We start from the raw sequence: 24207 nt of genomic DNA on the forward strand, positions 1-24207 counted from the left end.
TCCCTTCTTCATCACCAGCCATACTAACTGTGGGTAGACTTGGAGGATTCATTGGACCTCCCGATGGCATACTCTGAGTCTTTTTCCAATCTTGCAACAAAAACAACACTCTTTGGCAGATTTCGTCACACCCGGCCACATCTTCCGGGGTAGGCAGCTTCTCGGATTGTGCCTGCTCAGCTGCTTCATGCACTTCTAAGTCAGCAACTGAAGCAGTCATTGCTGCCTCTTCGACTACCATGGCTGCGGAAGGTTCGGCTCCATTAGCGGGGACTTGTGTTTCCATTACTGCCGGTTCTGTAGGCGGACTAACATACTCATGTGGAGGCGAGAAGTCATCGGCTTCTCCTTCATTCATATGAGGACTACCGAGGTCCTCATGTCCTTCCCCACCTTCATTCACCCCACGATTTCGTATTTTCAGTTGCTCTATCTCCACCTTAAAAGAATGCTCCATTGAAGCCAGGGTGTTGCGGAAATCCTCCACACACTTTTTATTTTTTTCGAACTCTCTTTCAACTTTCAATGACTCCTTCCGTACCATGTCTTCCAACTGATGCACTCTGTTGCGAAGCGATCGATTTGATATGGCAACTTTGGCCAATTCATCCTTTGTCCTTTGAAAGTCACGCTTCAAAGTACGTAACTCAGTGGACGCGACTGTACCCTGCATTCAATTATAACGCAAGTGTTACAATATTTCCAAATTATATTGCAACAATACAGCAGCTTTTTTCCTATTGTATTATAACGTATATCTTGGAAACAAAATTAATGCTTGCCTTAGAAGACGACGGAAGGCTAGCAGTTTCGTCAATGTCCTCATCTTTTTCTTCTACAGAGGCTGAAGTGCCGGTTTTTTGTTCAGCGTCATCGCCCAACAAGTCAACAAGTTCTTCAGTGTCGTCAGCACTGTCACCCCAAGTCCAATACGGCTGCTGCTTGTCCATTACAGATGGCCGGCGAAGCTGCACATCAACCTGCAATTTACACATACAATATACATATTAGTAAACTAATTATATTATATTTTCATATCCCTAACATTATCATTAAAAACTGAACTAACCTTACGGTTCTCGAATACTTGGCTCATTAGCTCATAAAAACGCGGCGAACTATTGCTCCTCTAATGTAGTAAACGAGGGATGTACGCATTATCTTCGTGCACCACCAAATGTAGTGCAACCAACGCTGGAAATACCTCATACTCCCAAATCTGATTTGAGGAATAAAAGGTCAGTCGTTGTAAACAAATGCAATTTAACTTCAACATCAATGGACATTTGCTCACCTGAAGTGCATAGGCAAAACCTTTGAGGTGGTACTCTCTTGGTCTACCAGTTGCCGTTGTTGTTGGTTTCTTCCCAGATTTTTTTTTTTGCAGTTTTTGTGGGCACTTTCACTCGCCGGTAATCTGCACAAAGTGCCCTCAACAGTGACGCATTTGTCTTCGCATAACACACAACACCCCATGGATACTTCCCAAAGTCTTCAAGGTCTTCCGCCAACTTCAAATATCGCATGTCAATGTGGACATGTTTTTCACTGCCCAACAGCACAAACACAGCAAAGTATACGAATCCGAGCTTCAATACATCGTCCACATCATCGCATTTGAGGAAGGCCTTTTCTAATTCCAACAAGTTCACAGTTTTATCATTGGCAAAGTACTTCCGTTTCAATGAGCATTTCTCATTAGTGGGAATCGGAATAAAGGGAAGGTTTCCAAACCTTAGCCCTGTCACGATGCAAAATTGCTGCGCCGTGAATTGGATGACCTTATTGCCAACAATGAATTTGATCCCGTTCAGTGGGGAAACTGTCTTGGGATCAGCTTTCCTGAGCAGCAAGCCGTGGACAATTGGAGAAGTCCACTTGAGGTCCTCAATCCGTAGGAGATGACCAAAACAACTCTGTTCAAACATTTGCAGCTGCTGTTCAGTGAATTTCTCCTTTATCGTAGTGATTGCGGTCTTCGTATGGGATAGCGACAATGCTTTCCCTTGGAACTTTTGTTCCTCTGCAATCATCAACTTCATTTGACCAACCATATTTCCCTGCATGCCAATATTATAAACAAACTTTCAGTCGGTTGCAATCTAGACAATAGCAAGCAATAAACAATCACCACTTATCAACAGCCTATTATAGGATATGAAGTGAAAAAACAAAAACAAAAAGTACATATCATAAACAAAACCCCAGCTATTTACAACTGACCTCCTAATTTAATGGCTCAAAGCCAAGTTTCAAGACACCCAGTACTCTACCACTCCTGCATAATATAATATCTAAACACACATCTCAACACACCATATAATCACACCATCTAATCATGAGACAGCTTCAGCTAGAATGGGAATGTGCGGTAGCACAAGCCTAATTGAGAACAATTCAACACTAACGATACAAATCTATCTGACTAGAAAGAGTTTTAAAAAACAACAAGACATCGGGAAACAATTGATTCACTTCAACGTATAATGTAATGGAACATCCTATGAATTAGTGGCAACCACAATACTGACTCTACTATGGCCCTCCTTTAAATGTAAGAAAATGAAAGAAATTGGCACCATCCCTTCAGTTTTTTCTTAACAAAATATCAAAGATAAATTCATAAATAAACCATCAAAACTGTATAAAATGTTTGTAAGACATGTACAATTACAAAATTATAAGTTCTCCTCAGAAACAGAGTTCTCTAAGTATCCATACACAAACAAGAAAAGCAAAAGCTTAAACAGTTAGCTTATAGCAAAATCAATGTCCCCATTTCTCTAAACCACACCTGCTGGTGGTAGGTTCCCATCTTCACTCATTTCCCGCTTTCTTTTAAGCACACAATGATCAAGCACAAAACAGCAAACTTTTAAAGAACTCATATTACACCACATATGGTTCTAAAGAAAACTCATCCATATCCAATATGCAAGCCCTAAACTTAGTAAATAGAGTTATAAAAAAATATGTCGAATTAACAAGCATTATTCTCAAACAAAAAGTATGATATCGTTGGGAGTTTACAAGTTCAGAATGATATACACAGGTTAATTGTCTTACACTTTAGATATCATCTTCAACAAACAAAATAGATACCAATTAGACTTGTAAGAAGGTTAAATGCAATGGTCATAAAGACTCATACTAAGCCACCAAATACTAATCAATAACTGCTACAAAAACCATAATAAAACTAAAAATACAACAGCACTAAAATGCCAACACAACATCACTACATTAGCAATACACTAGCAAAAAAACACAATACGACAGCAATAGCAACAGCAACACAACAGTAGTGCAAGCATCAGTCCACAAAGAACAAACCCATTCACTGTTTGAAACAAGGAATCATCATACTAAGATCATTTCAGAGAAACCCCAAAACCAATTTTGATGAAATCCCTAAACCAATTTCAGAGAAACCCCTAAACCTTCAACCAATTTCGAACAAACCCCTAAACTAATTTCAGAGAAACCCCTAAACCTTCAACCAATTTCGAACAAACCCCTCAACCAATTTCAGAGAAATGCATAAACCCTAAACCAACTTCAGAGAAACCCTTAAACTGTAAGAAAATGTCGATGAACAGTACCTGTCGCTGGGAGAGGAAGAGAGAAGAGAGAGTCGGAGCTGAGCGACGAGAGATTCAGAGCTGAGCAACCAGAGATTCAGAGCTGAGCGACCAGAGATTCAGAGCTGAGCGACCAGAGATGAGAGAGTCAGAGCAAAGCCACGGGACAGTGAAGAGAAACAGAGCGGAGCCAAGAGAGAGAGCCGAGAGAGAACTTCAGCAAAACAGAGAGAATAAAATTTCAGCAAAAGTGATATGTGTGCAATAAGGGGACAATAAATATATATTTATAGGTTATAGTTCCAAATTTTTTAAAAAAGGGTGGTATTTTCAGTTACAATTATAAAAATGGTGGCATTTAGGGCTATTTTCCTAAAAATAAGTGGGCACAAATGTAGTTTTGTGTTATACGGGTGTCACATTTGTCAGATAAAGACACAATTATTTGTGTCTACACAAATAAATAATTTTACTTTTTCTGAACAACTTGTCAAATGATACTTATTATTTACATTTAATTGACATTTGACACAATTTTTTGTGTCCAATATAAATTTGTGCTTTATGTAAATTAATTTGACATAATTATTTGTGTTTTATGCGAGAAGACGACGAATAAAATTTATTTGTGCTCAATTTTAAAGATTAGGGCACCATACATGTTCGTGATTTTTGCTCAATTTTGTCTAGTGCTAACTTGAAGTTGGGAATTGTTTGCATAGCTATTGTTTTCCCAACTCCTCCTTTCATGTGTAGGACTTGCTCTACCTCCCTTTTTTGTGTTCTCAAATAATACTTCTCTCCCTCTTGGTACCAATTCTTCTAGAAGACTCCCGCATATTTGTAGCAAAATGCTTACTTAGTTTACCTTTATACGCCGAAAATTTAATAAGTTCGGTAGTTATCTAACACGATATCAACTTCTTGAAACGTTTGCAGGTTTATGATCTCAGACAGTGCACAAATTTAAAACAACCTAATTAAGATTTGAGAGGTGTCCTTGGTTAGTCAAATAGTGCAGCTTAATACGTAAGGCTCCATACATCACAAACTAAGATTCCTACGGAACTAACACATATTTGGCATCATTTGACAAAAAGGACAAAAAAAAAAAAAAACAATGTGCACTGATTAAGTAGATGGCATAAAATAAGATTACTTGTTTAACTATGAATTCTCTTGAATTAAAAAAATTGATGGAAGTGCAGGTTAGGTTAGGTCAATTGCGCAAGATATTGGGCCACCCTTTATACCTAAGTTCGAAGCTTCTAGCAATTATAAGTCTCGAAATTATGGCTTGATTAGTCAATTATACCAAAATAGAAGACCTCGAGCTTCTACATATAGAGTTTTCGTACATTTATCCATATTTCACTTAATTTAAACAATTGTAATAATATAATGGCTTAAAATATGACATGTCAAATGGTAGAGTTGAATTTTTATTTTTTTTTTCTCTAAATATTTTATTGCTTTCAACATTGGCTTAGCTGCCGTTATCTCTGTCTGTCCCTCCCATCATGAAGTCGTAAGAGCAGCTTCAGGAGTAGTTCAAGCCATGTAGGACTCTGGAATAGTATCAACGAAATCAGCTCTCATCCAAAGGCATATGTTTCCCGCAGTCATACATAAGACATTCATCTTTAGAAGTTTAGAACAAATCTAATTACCTTAGTTGATAAGCAAGAATTATTATGGATGAAGAGAAGGAGAAACAGAGAGGGAGGAGATGGAGGGTCTGATCACTGTGGGAGAGAGGCAGGGAGATAACGGCAGTTAGTAATCGTCAATACCCTTTTTTTTTTTTAAACTAATCTTTACCCGTTGACATGTAATGTTTTAAGCTGTTATATTATTACAATAGCTTAGATTAAGTGAAATGCAAGTAAATACACGAATTCTATAGTTGAGCAAGTAAATCATATCAGAATCAAATCAGGATTCACGTCGATTACTACGAAATGCCCATAAGATAAGCTCATGTTAGAGATCCTTCCATTTAATATTCTTCATCAATCCATCTGGAAGTACAATAGACAGTCGTGTTTCACGACCCTCACGGGCCATTTGATAGCTCCACACAACAGAAAGGTCGGCAGATGTGCCAATTCAAACATTGAAATTGGTGGACACAATTGAGATTGAAATGCTGTTGTGGGTTCATAATGAGAAATTGATGTTTGAAATTGAGGTTAAAAATGTTTGTGGTATTGGAAAGGTGGAATATATTTCTCTGTGTTGGTGGACGTTTATCAGACTTATCCAAAATGTACTTGACTTCCAATAGAAGATTGCCACACCATTATTAGTGACCCATCGCACTGTCACCTCTAGTGCTAAAAGTTTGTTCTTCGACCAAACAGAGGACCACAAAAGAAGAAAAAAAAAGTAGTTGTGTGAAAGTGATTTTCTTCTTATTTTTTATTTTACTAGTATATGTAATGTGTCAATTTGGTAACATTATAAGAGTTGAGCAGATCTTAACAAAGAAAATCCTAAGTGGAGGATCTACATCCCCGCTTAACTTAAAATCTCAAACTACGTAGCTTTAGACACCAAAAAAAATATCAGTACAGAAAACATATGGGATACATACATGTAATGATCTACGAACTACACCGTATATTCAGCTGGAAATTTGACAACAGATAAAGCTCTAAATTCCAAAGCAATGAAAAGAAAAAGTAGAAGCAGAGGAACCAGATAATGTCATTCAGAGATGTGATACTGGTCCTAGATGTCAAGCATATCACGTGTTCCTGCACCCATGGTTGCAGTGTAGAGTCTGAAATACACTGATAGGCTGTCACAATGTTCCAAAAGCTAAGAAATAATGCAGAGCCTAAGTTAGCATATTGGGTTTTTTTAAATTTTTTTGGCAAACGTTGGGTTTAGATTAACATTAGAAACACTGTCAAATCAATCAATTATCAGAGATTATGGTTCCATTTTTGACATGGCAACCAGTCTGCTCCAGAGCAGATTCAAAGAACCCACAACCATGGATGCTTGAATCTATACATGGTGGAGCAAAGTGGATGATCATATCTCTCAATGTGAGCATCCCTGTGGCCTGATTTGATTCATCAACCAAGAAGCTGAAACTGCTTTTTGTGTCTGCCATGTTTCTCATGGCTTGCTTCAGTGTTTCAGTTTTCTTGTTGGTGACCGGTGAGTCCATTCTTGGCGCAAAGTTGTTTTTGAGGCGCAGAAAGCCAGCTGAGAGAAGAGCCCCAATGTCTCTTTCAGTTGTTGGATCAGAACCTGTTTTATGATCATTCTCCATGTGAATGAACTCCTCCACAGTTAGACTTCTGCAGTTATATGATTAAATATCAAATTAAACATGTAATATTACATATCTTAAGTTAAAATTTATTCTTTTCTTCCTTTAACACGCCTTAGCTCCAATGAGTTATCCAACCCAAGGCACCAAACAAGCCCATGATCTTGTCATGTTCACGCTGTTATTAAGATATAACTGGCAAGGGTCTGGACATTTATGTGTGCCTATATATATATAATTTGCAGATCAAATGCTACACTGAAGTGGACATGAGAAACTAACAACTCCTTTAGATGCATATCTCTTTTCGTTTTAGAAGCATATCTCTGTTCTGTTTTCTGTTTTTCTTTGTCAACTAGAAGAAGAGGGGAGAAGAGAACGGCGAAGTTAGGAATTGTTCATTAATTAGTAGCATATTGGATAAACGGCTCTTGACATTGGATATTTTAAGTAGCATATCTCATTGCATATAAAACTTTTGAGATAAAATTCAATATCTGAACTCCACAACACGGTTAAGCTGGAGAGAGAGTCGGCAATCAGTTTGAATTTGGGGAGTTGGGGACCTCCTCTCTCCTCCTTGTCTCTCTTTTATTTAAAAAACAATAGCGAAAAATAAAACGAAAAATATATATTACAAAACAAAACATAGAAGGGAGAATGAAAAAATGGATGTAACTTACTTTATATTGCGAGGTAGATTCTCTAGAAGGAGGTAGATATCGCATTTCCTTATGCTACCAATGACCCTCTTACTTTTCCTATCTGTGACAGCAACTGCACCATTTTGGCTTTTCCATAGAACATGAAGAGCTTCTGTCATGCTTTGGTCTCCATATACATGTAAAACATGCTCTTCATTACCAAACCTGCATTGAAACATCCGTAGAGATGCAATTCCAAACTAAATGAGAACTTACCATCCAATTGTAAACTATTCTTATAGCTTGATTTATCCCCCCAAAAAAAAAAAGATGAAGAAAAGAAAAGAAGAACAGTTTATGGGTTGACATACCGGAACTCTGATAAAGGCTTGTCAGCAATGCTATCAAACCAGTCTAAGCCACTTGATTGAAGCAGCAGAAGAAGTACTCCATGCTATCAACGCATAATAGATAATCAAGAACTTAAGCTTAGTGTGGCCTTTTGCTAATGGCCATATTTGCTTCTCAAAAGTACCATTTATGAAGTAGAATTTAGAGATAAATATACCTGTGAAATAAAACCAATGAGCTTAGAACTGGTTCTCTCTATGACAGGCACAACTTGCAGCCGATGCTTTGAAAGTAGCAGCAGAACATGGAAGAGTGTCTCATCCAAGTGTACAGGGAAATATGAATTCCATAGAAACGACTTAGCCAGCTCGCCAATCTATCAGAATTAAACAGAAGTGCTCATAACGAAATAAAAATTTAACAATCTGCATTAAAGTAATACTTCAAGCTTCTAAAATACAACAAGGGGATTGAATTATAAGTTGGAACTTATAACATGGTTGGCATTTTAATAACATAGCCAAGGAAATTGCAACACAAATATCTCTGCATGTCATCAACAAATATCTCTGCATGTGTGTCAAAATGCTTGGCAGGTTATACTTTAGAGATTCGAAAACCATGGCATCAACATTGCTAAACATAAAACTTTTCAGTTGAAAGAAGAAAAAAAAAGGCTAATATAATGAAGTGAAGATGTTAAGTGTTATGGACTTGTATTTCTCTAAATGGACTTTTTGGCATACATTGAATTGTTCTATCTTCTATGTCTACTTACCATATTAAATAAAATAAAAAATAACTAAAAGGGCAAAAAATATAAAATAAAAACCTTGGTTTGGCCAATGTGAGGATGCTGTTCAAGCATGTCAAAAACACCATAGTTGCCAATTTCTTCAGCTCTAGTTTTTCTTCTGCGATTCCCACATTCCTCGAAAATTTTCATGAGAAGCATTTGTTATATATGTAATTGTGTAAATAACACTACACAAATGTTCATCTGGGGTAGCTTTTAAAACGTTAAAATCTACAAAAATGAACATCCTTACCTCAAAAAACCAAAGAACAATACTTGCAAAATCAATGAAACCGATATAAGGATCCGAAAAGCTTCCTTTGGTATTGTCAGTAATTGGTGCACCACACACATTCTTCTCGTGCATCAAATGAATGGCATCTCTTACACTATCCCCAGTTTTCAATTCCAAAACTTTCCATTGCATCCATTTTATGACAGAAAAAATTAAAAAACATTATTTTCATAATGGGATTTTAAGGTAACCAAATTCAAAAAACAAACCAAAAACAAAGATAATGGAACATTGGAAATTATATGATGCTTACCGGGTGAGTTTTTTATGCCAGGGATAGAACTGATGAGGATGTTATCAAGAAAGAGTTGGAGGGCAGAGCCTGAATCAATTTCTTGGTTGTTTTCTTGAGTTTTAAGGTTGGAAACAAGGCTCTCTTTCTTCTGTGCCACTCCACCTTCTGAGTTTTTCATTACATCCTTTATTTGCTGCATCTTCTTTCTTTTGTCCGAGTTAGAAGTTAATGATTGGATGTTAAACTGTTTTTGAGGTCTTTCTGTCTTCCTTGTATTTGCGTGATCTGTTTTTGAGTTCCCCCTGCCCCAAAGACAGATGTCAAGAATGCAAACCTTCCAAATGTTAGTTTGTATTGCCATGTGGCGTTCTAAAGACTCAGTTTTGTGGTACGATTTTCTCCCTTCAATTTTCATATTTTCTATTTATTTTTCTCTTTTTTTATACAAGCGATATTTAGGGAGCGGGAATCGAACCTAAAACCTCGGACGCAGGGATAAATGCTCTTAACCACTTGAGCTACAAACCCTTGTTTTTTTTTTTTTTTTTTTTTCTGTTGTGTGGCTGGTAACTTCCTTTTTTCATATATACCTGTACACATTGTTAAACAGAAGGGTCTTTTCTTTCCTGATCCGAAATAAGCCAATAAATTATAGATTGGGAGATTTATTTAAGAGTAATGCTACATATGCTAAAAGAAACTCCAAGATTTGTGTCCAATTAATATGATAGAATTCATTTCCACACTACCAAGGTAGTGTAATGTGGCCTGCCAGATCATTTGGCAACCAAAATTTCAAAAAATTTTCCTAACAATACATGAATAAAAGGAGTGTTAAAACTTGAATTATCATATTGCAATATGAAAATGAGGGATGGGATATTAAAAGGATGACAGCTTTATAATAGAAAAGGGTTTCAACTGTACCTTTGGAACTTGGAATTATTACTACAAAAGGCATAGCCTACTGATAACTATATAATATGAAAAAACACTGCTAGAATTTGGAATTCTCTGATTCCTGTTCTCTGTTCTTCTCCATTGCTATAGGCTGCTGGTGGCTTCTCTTTGAACCAACATTATCAGAGACGAACACGTCCACAAGTTAAATAAAATGCTTTTTCTTTTTCTGAGATACAACTATGTTTCAAACATTATTCATAATCAATATTGATACAGAAAGTTCATAGGTTCTTATGGATATATCACCTCCACGAAGGATGAAAGCAGCCGGCGGCGGGTCAGCTGCTGTAGCTTATTTTTGTACATCTCGTGACTCTAGAACTCTTATAAGCTTATAAACTCCATTTTTACAAGTACTGAAGGATTTTTCTAGTTTAAAAGGCAAAATGCTGCAGAAGCTATACTCCTCAGCTGCCAAATGCACTTGAGATGTTAAGATCCAAACGTTTGCAAGTCTCTTTCCCACCACCATTTTTCAACTGTGCTTGAAAAGTACTTGAGATGTTGAGATCCATCATATAACCATGCCATCTTGTATTGTTGCCTTCTCCAGAATAATTGTGATTCCCTCACGAATGTAAAATCCCTCTTCTGGCCTATCTGCTTCTCGAACCCCCTACAGAACCAGAGAATATAGACGACCATAAGATTGAATATGATGGTATATATTTCACTCAATAAAAAGTTGGCCCAGTCAAGTTCGGTTAAAAGGTAAAACGAAAATATCAATGTATCCTAAAAAAAATGAGACTAGACCATGGGAAGCCATGCTTACATCTTTGTTCACGATCACTGCGTCCTTCCCTATCTTTGCATTCTTATCAATTATACAATTCCTTCAAGGAAGAATCATAAAGACATAATTAGAAACCTCGGCGTTCTACATTCCATGTAAAGCTAAGAAATGTTTCTCAATTTGTGAGTCTAATTACCTAATCTTTGTATTCCTTCCAATACCAACTGGGACCTTCCCCTCCGCAAGCAGAGATGCAATTTCAGTTTCAGTTTGGTAATAGTCTGCACCCATCATTATAGCATCCTGTAGCAAGAGGTAGCAACTTAATAAACATATTCATAAGAGTGAAAGTAAACAAACCGGTCCAGTTTTCAACTTCCGTCTTTGAAAACCATGAAAATTCACCTTCAGCTCAACCCCATAATCCAATCGTGAACGTTCACCTACAATTGAATGCTGGACACTACATTCTCGCAAGAAACATCCATGTGATATTATTGCATCCACAATCTGCAATACAAAAATAATGCATGAGAAGCAGATCGCCTCAATGAAGTTTCCAATATGAGCCTAAGTACATTAGCATACCCGGCACTTGTCAATCTTGGTTGGTGGTAAGAATCGAGGAGAGGTGAAGATAGGTGTCTTTGGGTCATAGAACTGCAAAAAGAGAAGGTAATTTGCCCGGACATTAATCACACATCGGGGAAAGAAAATGATGTTGCTCTTTGTTTCACAGAATTGATATTAAGACATTATTTAAGAACTCTACACAATTATAGGGATTCATCATATGTTCTCCGTGTTTGCATGTTATAGTCTAGAATAACAGGGTGCCCCAGAAAATTGTATGGAAAGGCACGTTTGTTCTTTTTTCATTTTCCTTTTTGTTTTTGTTTTTGTTTTTTTGGAGGGTGACGTGAACCTTTTGTGTATGACATGTCTAAATGTTTGACGTCCTCAAGGAAATGAACTGAAGGGATGGAATTATGAAATGTTGCCTCTATAAAAACAATGAAATCTACCTCTTCAGTGAGGGCCAAGTTAGCATCATAGAAAGACTTTATAGTTCCAATGTCCTCCCAGTATTCTCTGAACATATATGCCTGTAAAAGCAAAGGCAAATTATAAGACATTTTCTTCAATATTTGAGTATAAACAGATAATCGGTAAGAAGAAAATATGAAGAATCATGAATTGTTCATGCAAATGGCTCAAATTTTATGGTCTTTCAGTTGAGGCTTCACTCTTCTGTTTCCTTCAAACCTTTATGGATAGGGAAAAATTCATGGATGAAGACACTTCAACTGTAATGGTTATCTTACTTGAACTTTGTGCTCTCTCACTGCTGCAGGAATGATTTCAGACCCGAAGTCGTTTGATGTTGGATATCGCCACCTCAGAAGATTTAGCAAAATTTCTGTCTTAAATACATAAACACCCATTGATGCAACATATGGGGATTTCATGGCATCTTGTGGGGACAATCCCAGAAGCGTGGTATCTGTTTGCTGCAGAATGTCAACCAAGAAGGGTAAAACTTATGTCTGAGATATATTATTCATTAATGCAGTCATGTAAGTCTAAATACATGGGTAATGTTAAGACACACGGAATTTAAATAAGATGAACTTGGAAAATAGTGTAAAAGAGTAATGGAGAAAAGCATCAGTCTCTAGTCGTGGAGAAAACTCAATGCGTGGGAGAGGTGTTAGAATATAAAACAATGGTTGACTCACATCCTAATCGCTTAAGATTTTGCGAATTATGGTAAACCAACAAATTTTATCGACAGCCAATGAAAGAGAAAAAACAAAAACAAAAAAAAAAACAAAACAATAGTTACATTCAAAGTCTTGTAAAGCCAAAAGGAGAAAAAAAAAACAGACCTGTCACCCACTGCGGCACATGAAATTGTAATATCAGCATTTCTATCAACGTGACTCTGCATATCATAGAAAATGTGTAAGAAAAATTTAACAACAAACAAGTCCTATATGAAGGGAAATTATTATACCTGCACAAAGTCCGTATAATCCATTCGGTAAAGATGATCGCCACACAAAATCAGTACATTCTCAACATCCCTGTTTTTGGCATCCTGCAAGAAATAATGCAGTACATTGTACCCGAAATCAAGTTATGCAAACCAAAGAACAACATACAGACCCATTATTACTATCAGTTCCCCCCTTCTTTAATTTTAAAACAATACCATTGTTGCAAACTTCTTTACCCACCTCAAATACCCATATAAATTGCCTCACAGCATCTGCTGTTCCTTGGAACCAATTCATTCCTGCTTCCCCAGGCGTTTGAGTGGCTGCCAGAACCTGCACTTGAAGTGTGCTTTGAGTCACAAAATAATCAAGGAACTTGAAAAAGAAATAACACATTGGACCAGATGTATTTTTTTTTAATGATTAAATCCTTTTAAATATAATACCTCTTCTTCTTTCTTATATAGCGAGAACTACTTCATTTAACATTAATTACAACTAAAGGTTCCCTATCAGACTAACTTTCAGTTTGAAAACTGATTTTTGCAGCATCTTTACATAATTATCAGCCTACAACTAATTTAATAACAGACCAATCACAAAATGATACAGGTATTAATCTGCATTAAAGGATTCATTTACCTCTACAAATCCTTCCCCAAAGTTGATACCATTTCCAAAATAGGTGCGAGCAATGTGACGATTGAGAGAAGCAGAATTAAACTGCGTCAGTACAAAAATCTTGTTTATATTGCTGTTGATGCAATTGCTCATTGGAATGTCTATAAGACGGTAGCATCCTCCAACTGGGACCTGCAATCATACCAAATCAATACATAATACAACTTCAATTGCGATATTGAATCACAAGCTTTGATGAATCATGTGCGCTTATGGTTATTAATGGAGGATCATACAACCAAATTTTTCTAAAACAAATCAGCAAAATCCAATATGTTTACACCATAGTGAACCGAGCAGACCCAGCATCAAAGCGACTAGCACCAAGGCAGCCACGCCTTCTCCCCTGCCGAAGGAAGACACACTTCTGAGGTGCCAGACACCTGCCGAAGCTCCCAACTGCCAAATCTAATCTCCAGGACACGTATCGCCACCACGACGACTTGCACAAAGTCCCACATTGGAACTTTGTGCAAACCTCCTACTCGCACCTCCCTATAAATAGGGAACAGTACCCAAGTAAAAAGGGTAACTATTCTCCCACTTTTACTGTTACTCTGCCAGAATTACTACTTGTAACTGACTTAGGCATCGGAGAGCCTTCGGCCGACACCACACCGGTGTCCGAAGCTTAACGATTGCTTCTCCCACTTTGTCTTCTGCAGGTCTCCCATCAACCTATATTTCACCAAGGGCCTCGGCTCTCTTCCCTGCTGAAGACCCCGCATACCTAATCACTAAGTTGGACTCACTATTGGCCGGGCCATTTTGAGCATCAACAGTTTGGCGCCGTCTGTGGGAAGTCGACACTTGAATCCCCTCTTTCTCTATCAGCCCAGCTGGCTCCTTCACCCATCAGGCCCCGTCGCCTCTTCTTCACCCCACACTCTGCTATGCCGACCGAGTATAGCCGCGATACCCAGCATCATACCCCCCGCGATGGTACTTCTAGAAGGAAATCTTCGGAAGATGCCACTCTCCAGGCAGAAGTGGAGCGCCTCCGCCACAGTGTCACTAAAATGTCGGAAAAATACGAGCACCTTCATTGCAGGAATGTTGAGCTAGAACATGACTATCGTGCTTTAAAGTGGAACTGGGAAAGGACTCACACCCAGGATGCCTAGCAAGACCTCACCCAGAACGTTGGGCATACTCAGCCGAACCAGCCAGTACATTCCAGCCACAGTGCCCCGGCCCAAACTAGGCTTCGCAAGGGTAAAGACCACCTTCATCCAGAGCTAACCCAGTCGCGACTCCTTTGCGTTCCCCCACCGAAGGACCGGCCCCATGAACCAGTCAGGATCTACCAAGATTGCAGGGATCGCATCTCGGACCGACAACCAGGACCGGTCCCTGTCCCTGTCAACCTCGAAGACCCACGGGCGACACACCTGGGCCCTTCGCCAGGGCCCGTCCGCATACCAGACGAGGAACGTGTCGGGGACTCGGATAGTTGGGAATTCTATAATTCAGAGACCTGGCCAAATTACCACACCGAGGCGCTGGAAAATTGGGAACAATCCCCAGTCCCTGTCTGCCCCGCCCCCAGGCCTTTAGCACCTGAAACTCTTCCTCATGCCGACCCGGCCATGAGGCTTCTCTTTGAAAAGGTTCGGCGTCTGGAGAGCGAACAGCATCGCAGCCATCAACCCCTCTGGGCAAAACCACGACCGGGGCCCTTTACTGAACATATCCTCCACTACCACCAGGAGAAAGATATCCAGCCCCTCCGCATCGCTTTCTACACTGGCACGGAGGACCCTCTCACCCACATCCACTCCTTCCAGTCTGCCCTTGGGTGCAAAGGCCTCACTGATGAAGGCATGTGCCTCCTTTTCCCTTCCACCCTCAGCGGCGCGGCCCTAAACTGGTTCTACAGACTCCACCCCCGCACCATCAACTCATTTGATAGTCTCAAGCAGACGTTCCTGGATCATTTTATGATCCAAACTGATCACCTATACTCTGCCGACGACTTATATATGCTTCGGCAGGCTGAGGATGAACCCCTTCGGGAATATGCAGCTCGGTTTAGTCACGAATACTCCCGCTGCCCGGACACTGACGACCGCGCTACCTTCGGCGCTTTTAAGAGCGGCCTCCGCGAGTCCAACTTCCACTACCTGGTTCATAGCAACAGTTGGAACACATATACAGAGCTAATGAAACAGGCAGCGATCCATGCTAAGGCTGAATACTTCAATTCCAAGCGTGGCCCAGCCAACCTGATGCGCAACGCTTTCGCTGATCCTCCACCTGCTTTAGCACCCGCTTCAGCCCCACCTCAGCATCCTACCCCTACCCCAACAACATATAATTATTTTAATAATTAATTTTAATTATAAATAAATAAAATTATAATATTTAGTTTTAATTAAAGATTACTAAAACTATCTTATCTCTTCTGTTCCTTTTCTTTTTCTTTTATTTCTTCCTATTTTCTTCTTCCTTCCCAAGTTCCTAGGCCATCCCTGTTTTTTATTTTTATTTTTACCTTTCTTCCTCTCTTCTTCTTCCTTCCTTCTTAATCAACTGTCTAGATTGAAAACTGTAACCTTTACTGAAAGAGAGAGTGGTCAAGGGTTTTAGGTGAGAAAAAGCGCAGAGACAGAGAGAGACAGAGAGAAAGGGACAGCGAGACAGAGACAGAGGCTGAAAATTCAATACCAACTATTTATTCCATAAGTTCAACTTGATGTCTTCTATGTCATTTCCCGGAAGAATCCTTTAATGGGTACCAATTAGTTTTTAGAATTTTTTTCAAACCACTTCAAGACTATGAATTCATGACTTCCTTCTCTCAGTCTCATACAAGAAAGCCCACATCTCAGTTAATGGTGTCTCCTTTTGCAGTTGTCCTGATCATGGTGGATGATTTCTTGGATCAATCGGGTTTGAAAGTGGTTGTTGAATTTAGGTTCAATTGGGTTGTGGTTCCATTGGGTTTGAATTGGTGGTGGTTGATTCGAGTGACTGGGTTTGAATTTTTGGTAGTTGGTTCAGTGACTGGGTTTGACGATGGTCTGTGGTGATTCTGGTGGTTTGGCTGGGTCTATGGTGGTTATAGTTCTAGGTGAAAAAGAAGAAGCTGGTTATTGTCAGACTCGCGTTCTCTGTTTAGCGAAATCGCTATTTTGCGAACCATGTTTGAGGCTCACTAAATTGGAAGAGCGAGTGAGGCTTTTTGTTTACTGTTGTACTATACAATCCCATTTAATTTAGTCCCCCTCCTACCAAACATGATTTTCAGGGGCCGTTTGGTACACCGGATTATTATGGATTGGACTAAATCATAGGACTGTCTTGGATTAGCTCGGATTAGCTTAAGCTGGTTTAAGTATTGACCTACCTTTGGTGCTGTGTCGGACTAAGAAGCTGGATTGTAAAAATAGTGAAGACCTATGTTTGGTGCTGTATCGGATTAAAATAATTATTTAAATATTTAAAATTCATTTGGGATTTTGACCTAAAACTAAGTAAATGCTACAAAGAAACCAACGAAAAATGTATAATTTATTAAATAAAAAAATTATAATATTTTTAAAAGCTAAAACTATCTTTATCTCATGTCTTTCTTCTTTTTTCTTCCTTTTTCCCCCTTTTTCTTTTTCTTTTTCCTTCCCAGGCCCACTTCTTATTTCTTTTTTCTCTCTTCCTCCCGATCTCACTCTCTGGTTCTCTCTTTTTTTCTCCAATATTGATACAATGATATCCTCCTCCTTCTCTCTCCTTTTCTATCTCCCTATCCCAACCTTTCTCTGCATCCTCATCATTTTCTCTCTCTTATTCCCCTTTGAAGTCACCGATTTTCATCTCCTTTAAAGTCACAAATCTCCATCTGATTTCATTGAGCCATGGTCGATGGTTGATGATTTTTCATAGGGTTCAATTGGGTTTGACAGTGGTGGTTGAATTTGGGTTGAATTTGGTTTTGGTTCCACTGGATTTGAATTGGTAGTGGTTGATTTGAGTGGGTGGTTTTGAATTGGTGGTGGTTGATTCAAGTGGCTGGGCTTGAATTAGTGATAGATGGTTTGAGTGACTGGGTTTGACGACTGTCTGTGGTGATTTTGGTGGTTCAGCTAGGGATATGGTGGTGACAATTCTAGGTGAAGAAGAAGAAGAAGAAGTTGGTTATTGTCGGACTCGCTTGCTCTGTTTAGCAAGCTCGCTATTTTGCGAGCCATGTTTCAAGCTCGTTATATTGAACGAATGGGCGAGGCAAATTTGTTACTGTTAGACTATTTAATCTCATTTACGTTAGTCCTCCTCTTACCAAACATGGGTTTTCAAGTGCTATTTAACCTAATTCAATATAGTGATGGGTACCAAACATGCCTCAAAGTGCTATTTAATACTGTCCAGGGCAGTCCAGCCTACTAAACATGCCTGAAGTCTCAATAATTTCTCATCCTATTTATATATATGTTCCCCTTGTTAAGTGCCTCTCCTTCTTTCGTCACCAAGCCTTTTGGAACCTACGTACACACGTTTATGCTCATCACTTGTCAGATTAAATTATCAGACACGATTTTAGAATTATTATTATTTTACCAATTGAATAAAGCTAAAAAATTAGACAAACTTGCAAGATATATATATTTTTAAATCCCTAGTTGATTGAGAAAGTCTTCTCATGGAGATATTTTTATGTTCGAATGCAGCATCCTGCCGTGTGGTGTAACTAATGAGTTATATATAACTGGGTGTATGAAGAGTTTATGCCTAATAACGACTCAATGATTGATTAAAAAAAATCCAAACCTCAGAGATCCACATGAGAGCATAAGAAGAGTGAACAAAGTGGAGAGAATTGTCGGGGAAGAGCCTGCCATAGAAAGAGCCAGGCATTCCTGCAATGAAACATGGCCCAAGCTTCTTTTCAGGTTCTTCATCAAGTTTCTTATAGAAGCCTGGCAATGACCTGAACACCGTGTTGAAATCGTTTCGGGGAAGATCATTCAAGAAGGCTTGGAGTGATGGAGGTGGGCGGTTGAGCTTTTGGAAAGTGTTGCGGATGTTGTCTATGATATCTGATACCACCAAAAGGGTGTTGGGTCCTGAAGAGCATCCCAAGTCCGCTATTTTCAAACACTCTGGGAAGAGAGTGCAACACAGCTCCTCTATGCTTGCATCAACTATAGGCTTCACCGTTGAAATCACTGCTCTCTGAAAGTTAAAAAAAAAGTTTAAGAAAGCATGAATATTGCATAGTTTTGGTTAGCAAAATAGTTTGAGACCGAGCCATGCTCTTTAAGTGTGCTTCATATAAAATCAACGCAACTAGGGGAAGAGAGAGAGAGACTAACTTGAAGTAGGGAATTGTTTGCATAGCTTGTTTTCCCAACTCCTCCATTCATGTGTAGAACTTGCTCTACCTCCATTTTTATGTTCTCAAATAATACTCCTCTCTCTCTCTCTCTCTCTCTCTCTCTCTCTCTCTCTCTCTCTCTCTCTCTCTCTCTCTCTCTCTCTCTCTCGGTATCTATTCTGCTGGAAGACTCCCTCACATTTATAGCAAAATGCTTACCTAACACAACTAACCTTTTACTTTTTTACTTCGAAAGTATGTGGTTATCTAACATCATATCAAAATTCCAATTCACAGCTAGTACCTCTTAATTACTAACTTGCACCAACAACTTTTAACGTTTTGAGGTGCATGATCTAACACAGCTTACGTGGGATTAAGTACGGCATAAGCTAGAAATATGATTTAATTGACCAAATGTACAAACAACCTAATCAACTTTTGAGGCGACTAAGTAGTGCGGCTTATTACGTAGGGCCCCATAAGTCACCAACGTTAATTATATCCTAGGTCTTAAGTATGGTCTAAAATATCGATGGTATCAAAAATATCGATAGTCCAAACACATGATGTAGTATTTTATGAAAAAAATATTAAACACACCATAATCATTTATATATAATGATTTACATAATATTGCATGGTAAGATACATGAATGACTTAGTACCACATAGAGTTCCTATGAAGTTCAAATTTTTCACTATCTTCATCATCTCTATGTGTAGAGTAAGTGTATTAATTGTGAAGAGTATTCATCAAATGATAAATCCCCAAAATAGTTTTGCATGTAATTGTTAGCATATTATCATTAAAACATAAGTGATATATGGTGGTTAAGGTGTTGGAGGAGTAAAATGGGAGGGGTTCAATCCCCTTTGTGTTCCCCCCCCCCCCCCCCCCCCCCCTCTTTTTTCCCTTTTTTTTTCTTCTTCTTTTTCCTTTTTTTTTTCCTTTACATCGATATTTTAGTGATATTACACCGATATTTTCGATATTTTAGCGATATTACACCGATATTTTGACAAAATATTGCTGAAGTGTGAGCAAAATTATCGACATCGATATTTTTCGATATTATCGTCAATATTGTCGATATTTATACGATATGTATATGGATATATTCTGAAATATCCGTGATTCGAAAAAACCGAAATATCCTCGATATTTCATCGATATTATCGATATTTCAGACTATGATCTTAAGTATTAAATTCCTATGTAACTAACACATCTTTGGCAGCATTAGGTGTCTAACAGTGTACACTACTTTTCCTGAATTAAAAATTTGATGGCAGTGCTGGTCTCTCCTTTCCTATTAGGTAGCTGCAAATGGACAATTAAATCTTGCTTCTTCTTTTTTCCTTATACAAACAATATTAGAGGCGGAGAGATTTCAACATTAAATCACGGGACTATGAAAAATAATTGTTTTTCGATCAGATGTATTGTACAATACATGTCCATTGTGTGAAACTCGTGGTCGGTGGAGAGCGAGGGCCATCTTTTGGAGCTTAATGACATGGTTCATCCATCCATGACCAAGGAATCATGCAGCAGAGCCGAAAGGGCCAATAATGTGAGATCGAATGGTCTTGTTCAAAAGGAATTTCCTTTCCATGGGGAATTCTCAATTTCTCATGCCCAGTGTTAAGAAACTAAAATGAGGCCTATTCTTTTTTGTCTTATTTTAATGTTTCCCTTACTTTCACCAATTTGGGCAAAAAAAAAATGTTAACTTGCTGACATGACTTGAGCATATTTAATAGTATGGGACACTTGATGAAGAGAATATTGAGTCAGTTGAAAGTTCGAAAGAGAAATTGAAATTCGAAGAAAAGAACAGGGTGACTACGCTATTAGTCTGACGGTGTTGTCTATAGAAGTTTCCATCTCACCAAAAAACTGCAGCAAATCATAAACCCAGAAATATTTATAATAAAGAAATAAAGAAAGAAAGTTTAGAAAATGTTACAACTTTACTGGGCTTGACTCCTAACCTTTAGGTGGGGAAGAGAGAAAAGAACGGGGTGGTTAGATATTTTCTAGGGTTGGCAAAGATCCGTGTGTTTTTTAAACTAGTATAAAAAAATAATAACAAAACATACGTATTTTTCTCTTCTTAACTTGGAAGAGAAAAGGTACACTATACACAAAAATAACTGGGCACAAATGTAGTTTTGTGTTATACAGGTGTCACATTTGTCAGATAAAGACACAATTGTCAGATAAAGACATAAAAATAATTGGGCACAAATGTATTATTATTATTATTATTATTATTATTATTATTATTTGTAAAGGACTCACTAAGGTAGTTGTTTGGAGTATTTACTCCCTCAGGCAAGGTCCTAAGTTCGAATCCTAGCATCTGTGTTGTGTGTTGTGTCTATACAAATAAATAATTTTACTTTTTTTGTGACAACTTGTCAGATGATACTTATTATTTACATTTAATTGACATTTGACACAATTTTTTGTGTCCAGTATAAATTTATGCTTTATGTAAATCAATTTGACATAATTATTAGTGTTTTATGCGAGAAAAGGACGAATAAAATTTATTTGTGCTCAATGTTAAAGATGAGGGCACCATACATGTATTTGTGCTCTTACGTTCGTGATTTTTGCTCAAATTTGTAGTAATGCTAACTTGAAGTTGGGAATTGTTTGCATAGCTATTGTTTTCCCAACTCCTCCATTCATGTGCAGGACTTGCTCTACCTCCCTTTTTTGTGTTCTCAAATAATACTTCTCTCCCTCTTGGTACCAATTCTTCCAGAAGACTCCCACATATTTGTGGCAAAAACTTAGTTACCTTTTTATGCCGAAAATTTAAAAAGTTCGGTAGTTATCTAACATGATATCAAAATTCCGATTAGTATGTAGTCCCACTTAAATTACTATATCTTGTACACCAACTTCTTGAAACGTTTGCAGGTTTCGCCAACATGTATTACGTATCATAAGCTTAAAAAAAAGATATAATTATCCAAGTGGACAGGGTATATTATACATTAAGATATTGATGCTCCTGGTCGATCTTTTCCTAGTATTGACTAATCAAGGCGCAATTCTGAAGATTATTAATATAACGATATGCAAATTATCAAAATCAGTCTTGAAAAGGAGGCATGAAATATATATATCTCGGAATTCATCGTTTCTGATTCTTACCTTTGCACACTCTGACAACTATATATATTTTTATTCTAAAACACTTGGAGAGCCTAATATTGGAGAAAAAAAGTCACCAGTTGGTTCTTACTGTGTTACAAATTTTCCATTTAGAAGTACATCAAGATGTTTTTCTAAAGTATTGGACTTGAAGGGTATTTCGTTGAAGTGTAAAGTTTATTAGAGTATAAGATTCCTCAAATTGTGACAAGTTTCATAATCTGAGAGAGTTAGTTAAGTCATTATGTTAAAGATTAGTTAGCTAACTAACTCTGTAATAACTCTGATAAGTGTCATACACAAGATTTTGGTTAATTTGTTTTTCTAAATTTTGGGGGCTTACCCAAATTATCTAGGAAGGTTACCATCATATATTAGGGTGTTCAAGTTGTGGAACCCTAGCAAATCAAAACCATCATCAAATAAGTAAGCTTTCAAATCAACCTTATAATAAGTGGTGCAAAGTTGAGAAGAACATATTCTTCTCGATGGGCAATTTCTCATTCCTTTTACATATATGCTGCAAGGCAACTAAAATGAGGCCCATGTTTTCTTTACATAATTCTTGCAGGAAGCTTTTAACACTGTATATGCATTCTAGCCCAAAGCATGTGCTTCTTTTTCCTTCGTTTCCTTATCGCATTTTAAGACAAACTTTGGTTCACGTGGCCATGAAATTTTTTCTATGTTCCGGGTCAACTTATTTCCATGTCCCATAGCTAGTTGTTGGTGTTGGCCCCGGACGGGTGCAGGCAGTGCAAATGCTCTGAGCCCACTACCTCCAGGCACCAGCTCTTGTGCACATGACCTCAAAAAGACCATGAAGTCCCTTTTGAATTGCTAAGTATTCCTTGAACACAACGTGTTCCCCTTGTTCAATCCTTCGCTTGCTTTTGAGACCAACCCTTTCGGAAACTACACATGTTAATTTTTTTTAATCATGTAATAAATAAATATGATCTGATTAAATAATCAGACACAACTTTAAAATTTGCACATGTCCATTTCTTAATGTATTTCCAATAAGAATAAATAAATAAATAATGTCATCGAAGACTGGTTGGTAAAGCTAAAAAAATACAAAGTTTATCACTCCCTCGGTGATATTGAGAGTCTATTTTAAATCATACTGGTAATTTGACATATACTTTTTTTTTTTTTTCAAACGATGGAGAGATTTTATTTTAAAGGATTAATGTTTACATCTATTCTAAGGCCTTGACTTTTTCATGGTAAACAACTTTATCATAATGTCTTCTAGCACATATCATAATGTGAGATGCGTCTACTCACATGTATCATAATGTGAAAGCATGTATGGCCGTAAGACGTAACACGTGAATAAACTATATTCTTATACCATGATTGAATTAATTAGAAAATCCAACAAACACGATCTAGTAACCAATGATTCGACTTAAAAAACTGAATGTAAATAAGGTGTGTATTACGTATATCATAAACTAAAAAAATATGATATAATTATCCAAGTGCACAAACAACCTAAGTTGGACGGATTAAGATTTCTCTAACTAAAGCATCTTTGGCATCATTAGTTGTCATGTACATTAATTAAGCTTAACATGGACATTAGATATTGATGCTCCTGGTCGATCTTTTCCAAGTATTGTTGACTAATCAAGGCGCAATTTTGAAGATTATTAATATAACGATATGCAAATTATCAAAATCGGCCTTGAAAAGGAGGCATGAAGTATTGTTGATTAATAATTGGTGAATGATTATAGCTTCCTATTTTAAGAAGCCGTTGATGCATCTAGGCAAAGAGCAGAAGTCTATCTAGGCAAAGAGCAGAAGTCTTTCTCTACACTCCTTATGCAAGCCTATGTAGGGTAGGGTTTTTGTGCTTGTAATGTGTGCAAAAGTCTTGCTCATCCATATGTATAGGTGACTGTATTTGGGTCCATATGACCCTTTTGATCCAATATGGTAGGGTTTTTTGTGCTTGTAATGTGTGCAAAAGTCTTACTCTACACTTCTTATGCAAGCCTATTTAGGGTAGGGTTTTTTGCGCTTGTAATGTGTGTATAAGAGAGGAGAGCTAAGCTTTATATGCATAGGTGACAGTATTAGGGTCAGGGACGGACCCTCGTTGTGTACAAACTGGGCTATAGCCCAGTCAAGTATTTTTC

General features: G+C 37.8%; 2 protein-coding genes and 1 pseudogene across 3 annotated transcripts; all 3 read right to left on the reverse strand.

Moving 5' to 3' along the window:
* Window positions 4975-9411, reverse strand: LOC18767638 (SNF1-related protein kinase regulatory subunit gamma-1). The gene is made up of 7 exons (XM_007201593.2): window positions 9207-9411; window positions 8912-9072; window positions 8695-8793; window positions 8080-8238; window positions 7883-7965; window positions 7551-7736; window positions 4975-6895 (listed from the first exon to the last, which is right to left on the reverse strand). The coding sequence occupies exons 1-7, from the start codon at window positions 9385-9387 to the stop codon at window positions 6505-6507; spliced, it is 1260 nt and encodes a 419-aa protein (XP_007201655.2). The 5' UTR covers window positions 9388-9411; the 3' UTR covers window positions 4975-6504.
* On the reverse strand, window positions 10286-14029 carry LOC18766717 (annotated as a pseudogene). The gene is made up of 12 exons (XR_002273078.1): window positions 13952-14029; window positions 13530-13700; window positions 13128-13220; window positions 12905-12988; window positions 12773-12832; window positions 12213-12470; window positions 11901-11993; window positions 11476-11547; window positions 11293-11397; window positions 11084-11190; window positions 10927-10987; window positions 10286-10767 (listed from the first exon to the last, which is right to left on the reverse strand). The product of XR_002273078.1 is annotated as a glucose-1-phosphate adenylyltransferase large subunit 1 (transcript).
* LOC18768979 (7-methylxanthosine synthase 1) lies at window positions 17966-19038 on the reverse strand. Its single transcript, XM_007201182.2, has 3 exons — window positions 18878-19038; window positions 18333-18737; window positions 17966-18046 (listed from the first exon to the last, which is right to left on the reverse strand). Exons 1-3 carry the CDS (start codon window positions 18950-18952, stop codon window positions 17966-17968), a joined length of 561 nt encoding a protein of 186 aa, XP_007201244.2. The 5' UTR covers window positions 18953-19038.

This window comes from Prunus persica, chromosome G8 (genome assembly GCF_000346465.2).
Source record: "Prunus persica cultivar Lovell chromosome G8, Prunus_persica_NCBIv2, whole genome shotgun sequence".
NCBI lineage: Eukaryota > Viridiplantae > Streptophyta > Magnoliopsida > Rosales > Rosaceae > Prunus > Prunus persica.

Excerpts from the sequence above, each read along its gene's own strand:
- LOC18767638 (XM_007201593.2), bottom strand. The coding sequence starts at position 9,387 with ATGCAGCAAATAAAGGATGTAATGAAAAACTCAGAAGGTGGAGTGGCA. Across the intron at positions 8,794-8,911 it reads TTGTTCTTTGGTTTTTTGAG|GAATGTGGGAATCGCAGAAG; the intron begins GTAAGGATGTTC and ends AAAATTTTCGAG. Across the intron at positions 7,966-8,079 it reads TCATTGGTTTTATTTCACAG|CATGGAGTACTTCTTCTGCT; the intron begins GTATATTTATCT and ends ATGCGTTGATAG.
- LOC18768979 (XM_007201182.2), bottom strand. The coding sequence starts at position 18,952 with ATGGAGGTAGAGCAAGTTCTACACATGAATGGAGGAGTTGGGAAAACA. Across the intron at positions 18,738-18,877 it reads CAAACAATTCCCTACTTCAA|AGAGCAGTGATTTCAACGGT; the intron begins GTTAGTCTCTCT and ends TTTAACTTTCAG. Across the intron at positions 18,047-18,332 it reads CTCTCATGTGGATCTCTGAG|GTTCCAAAAGGCTTGGTGAC; the intron begins GTTTGGATTTTT and ends GTGTGTACGTAG.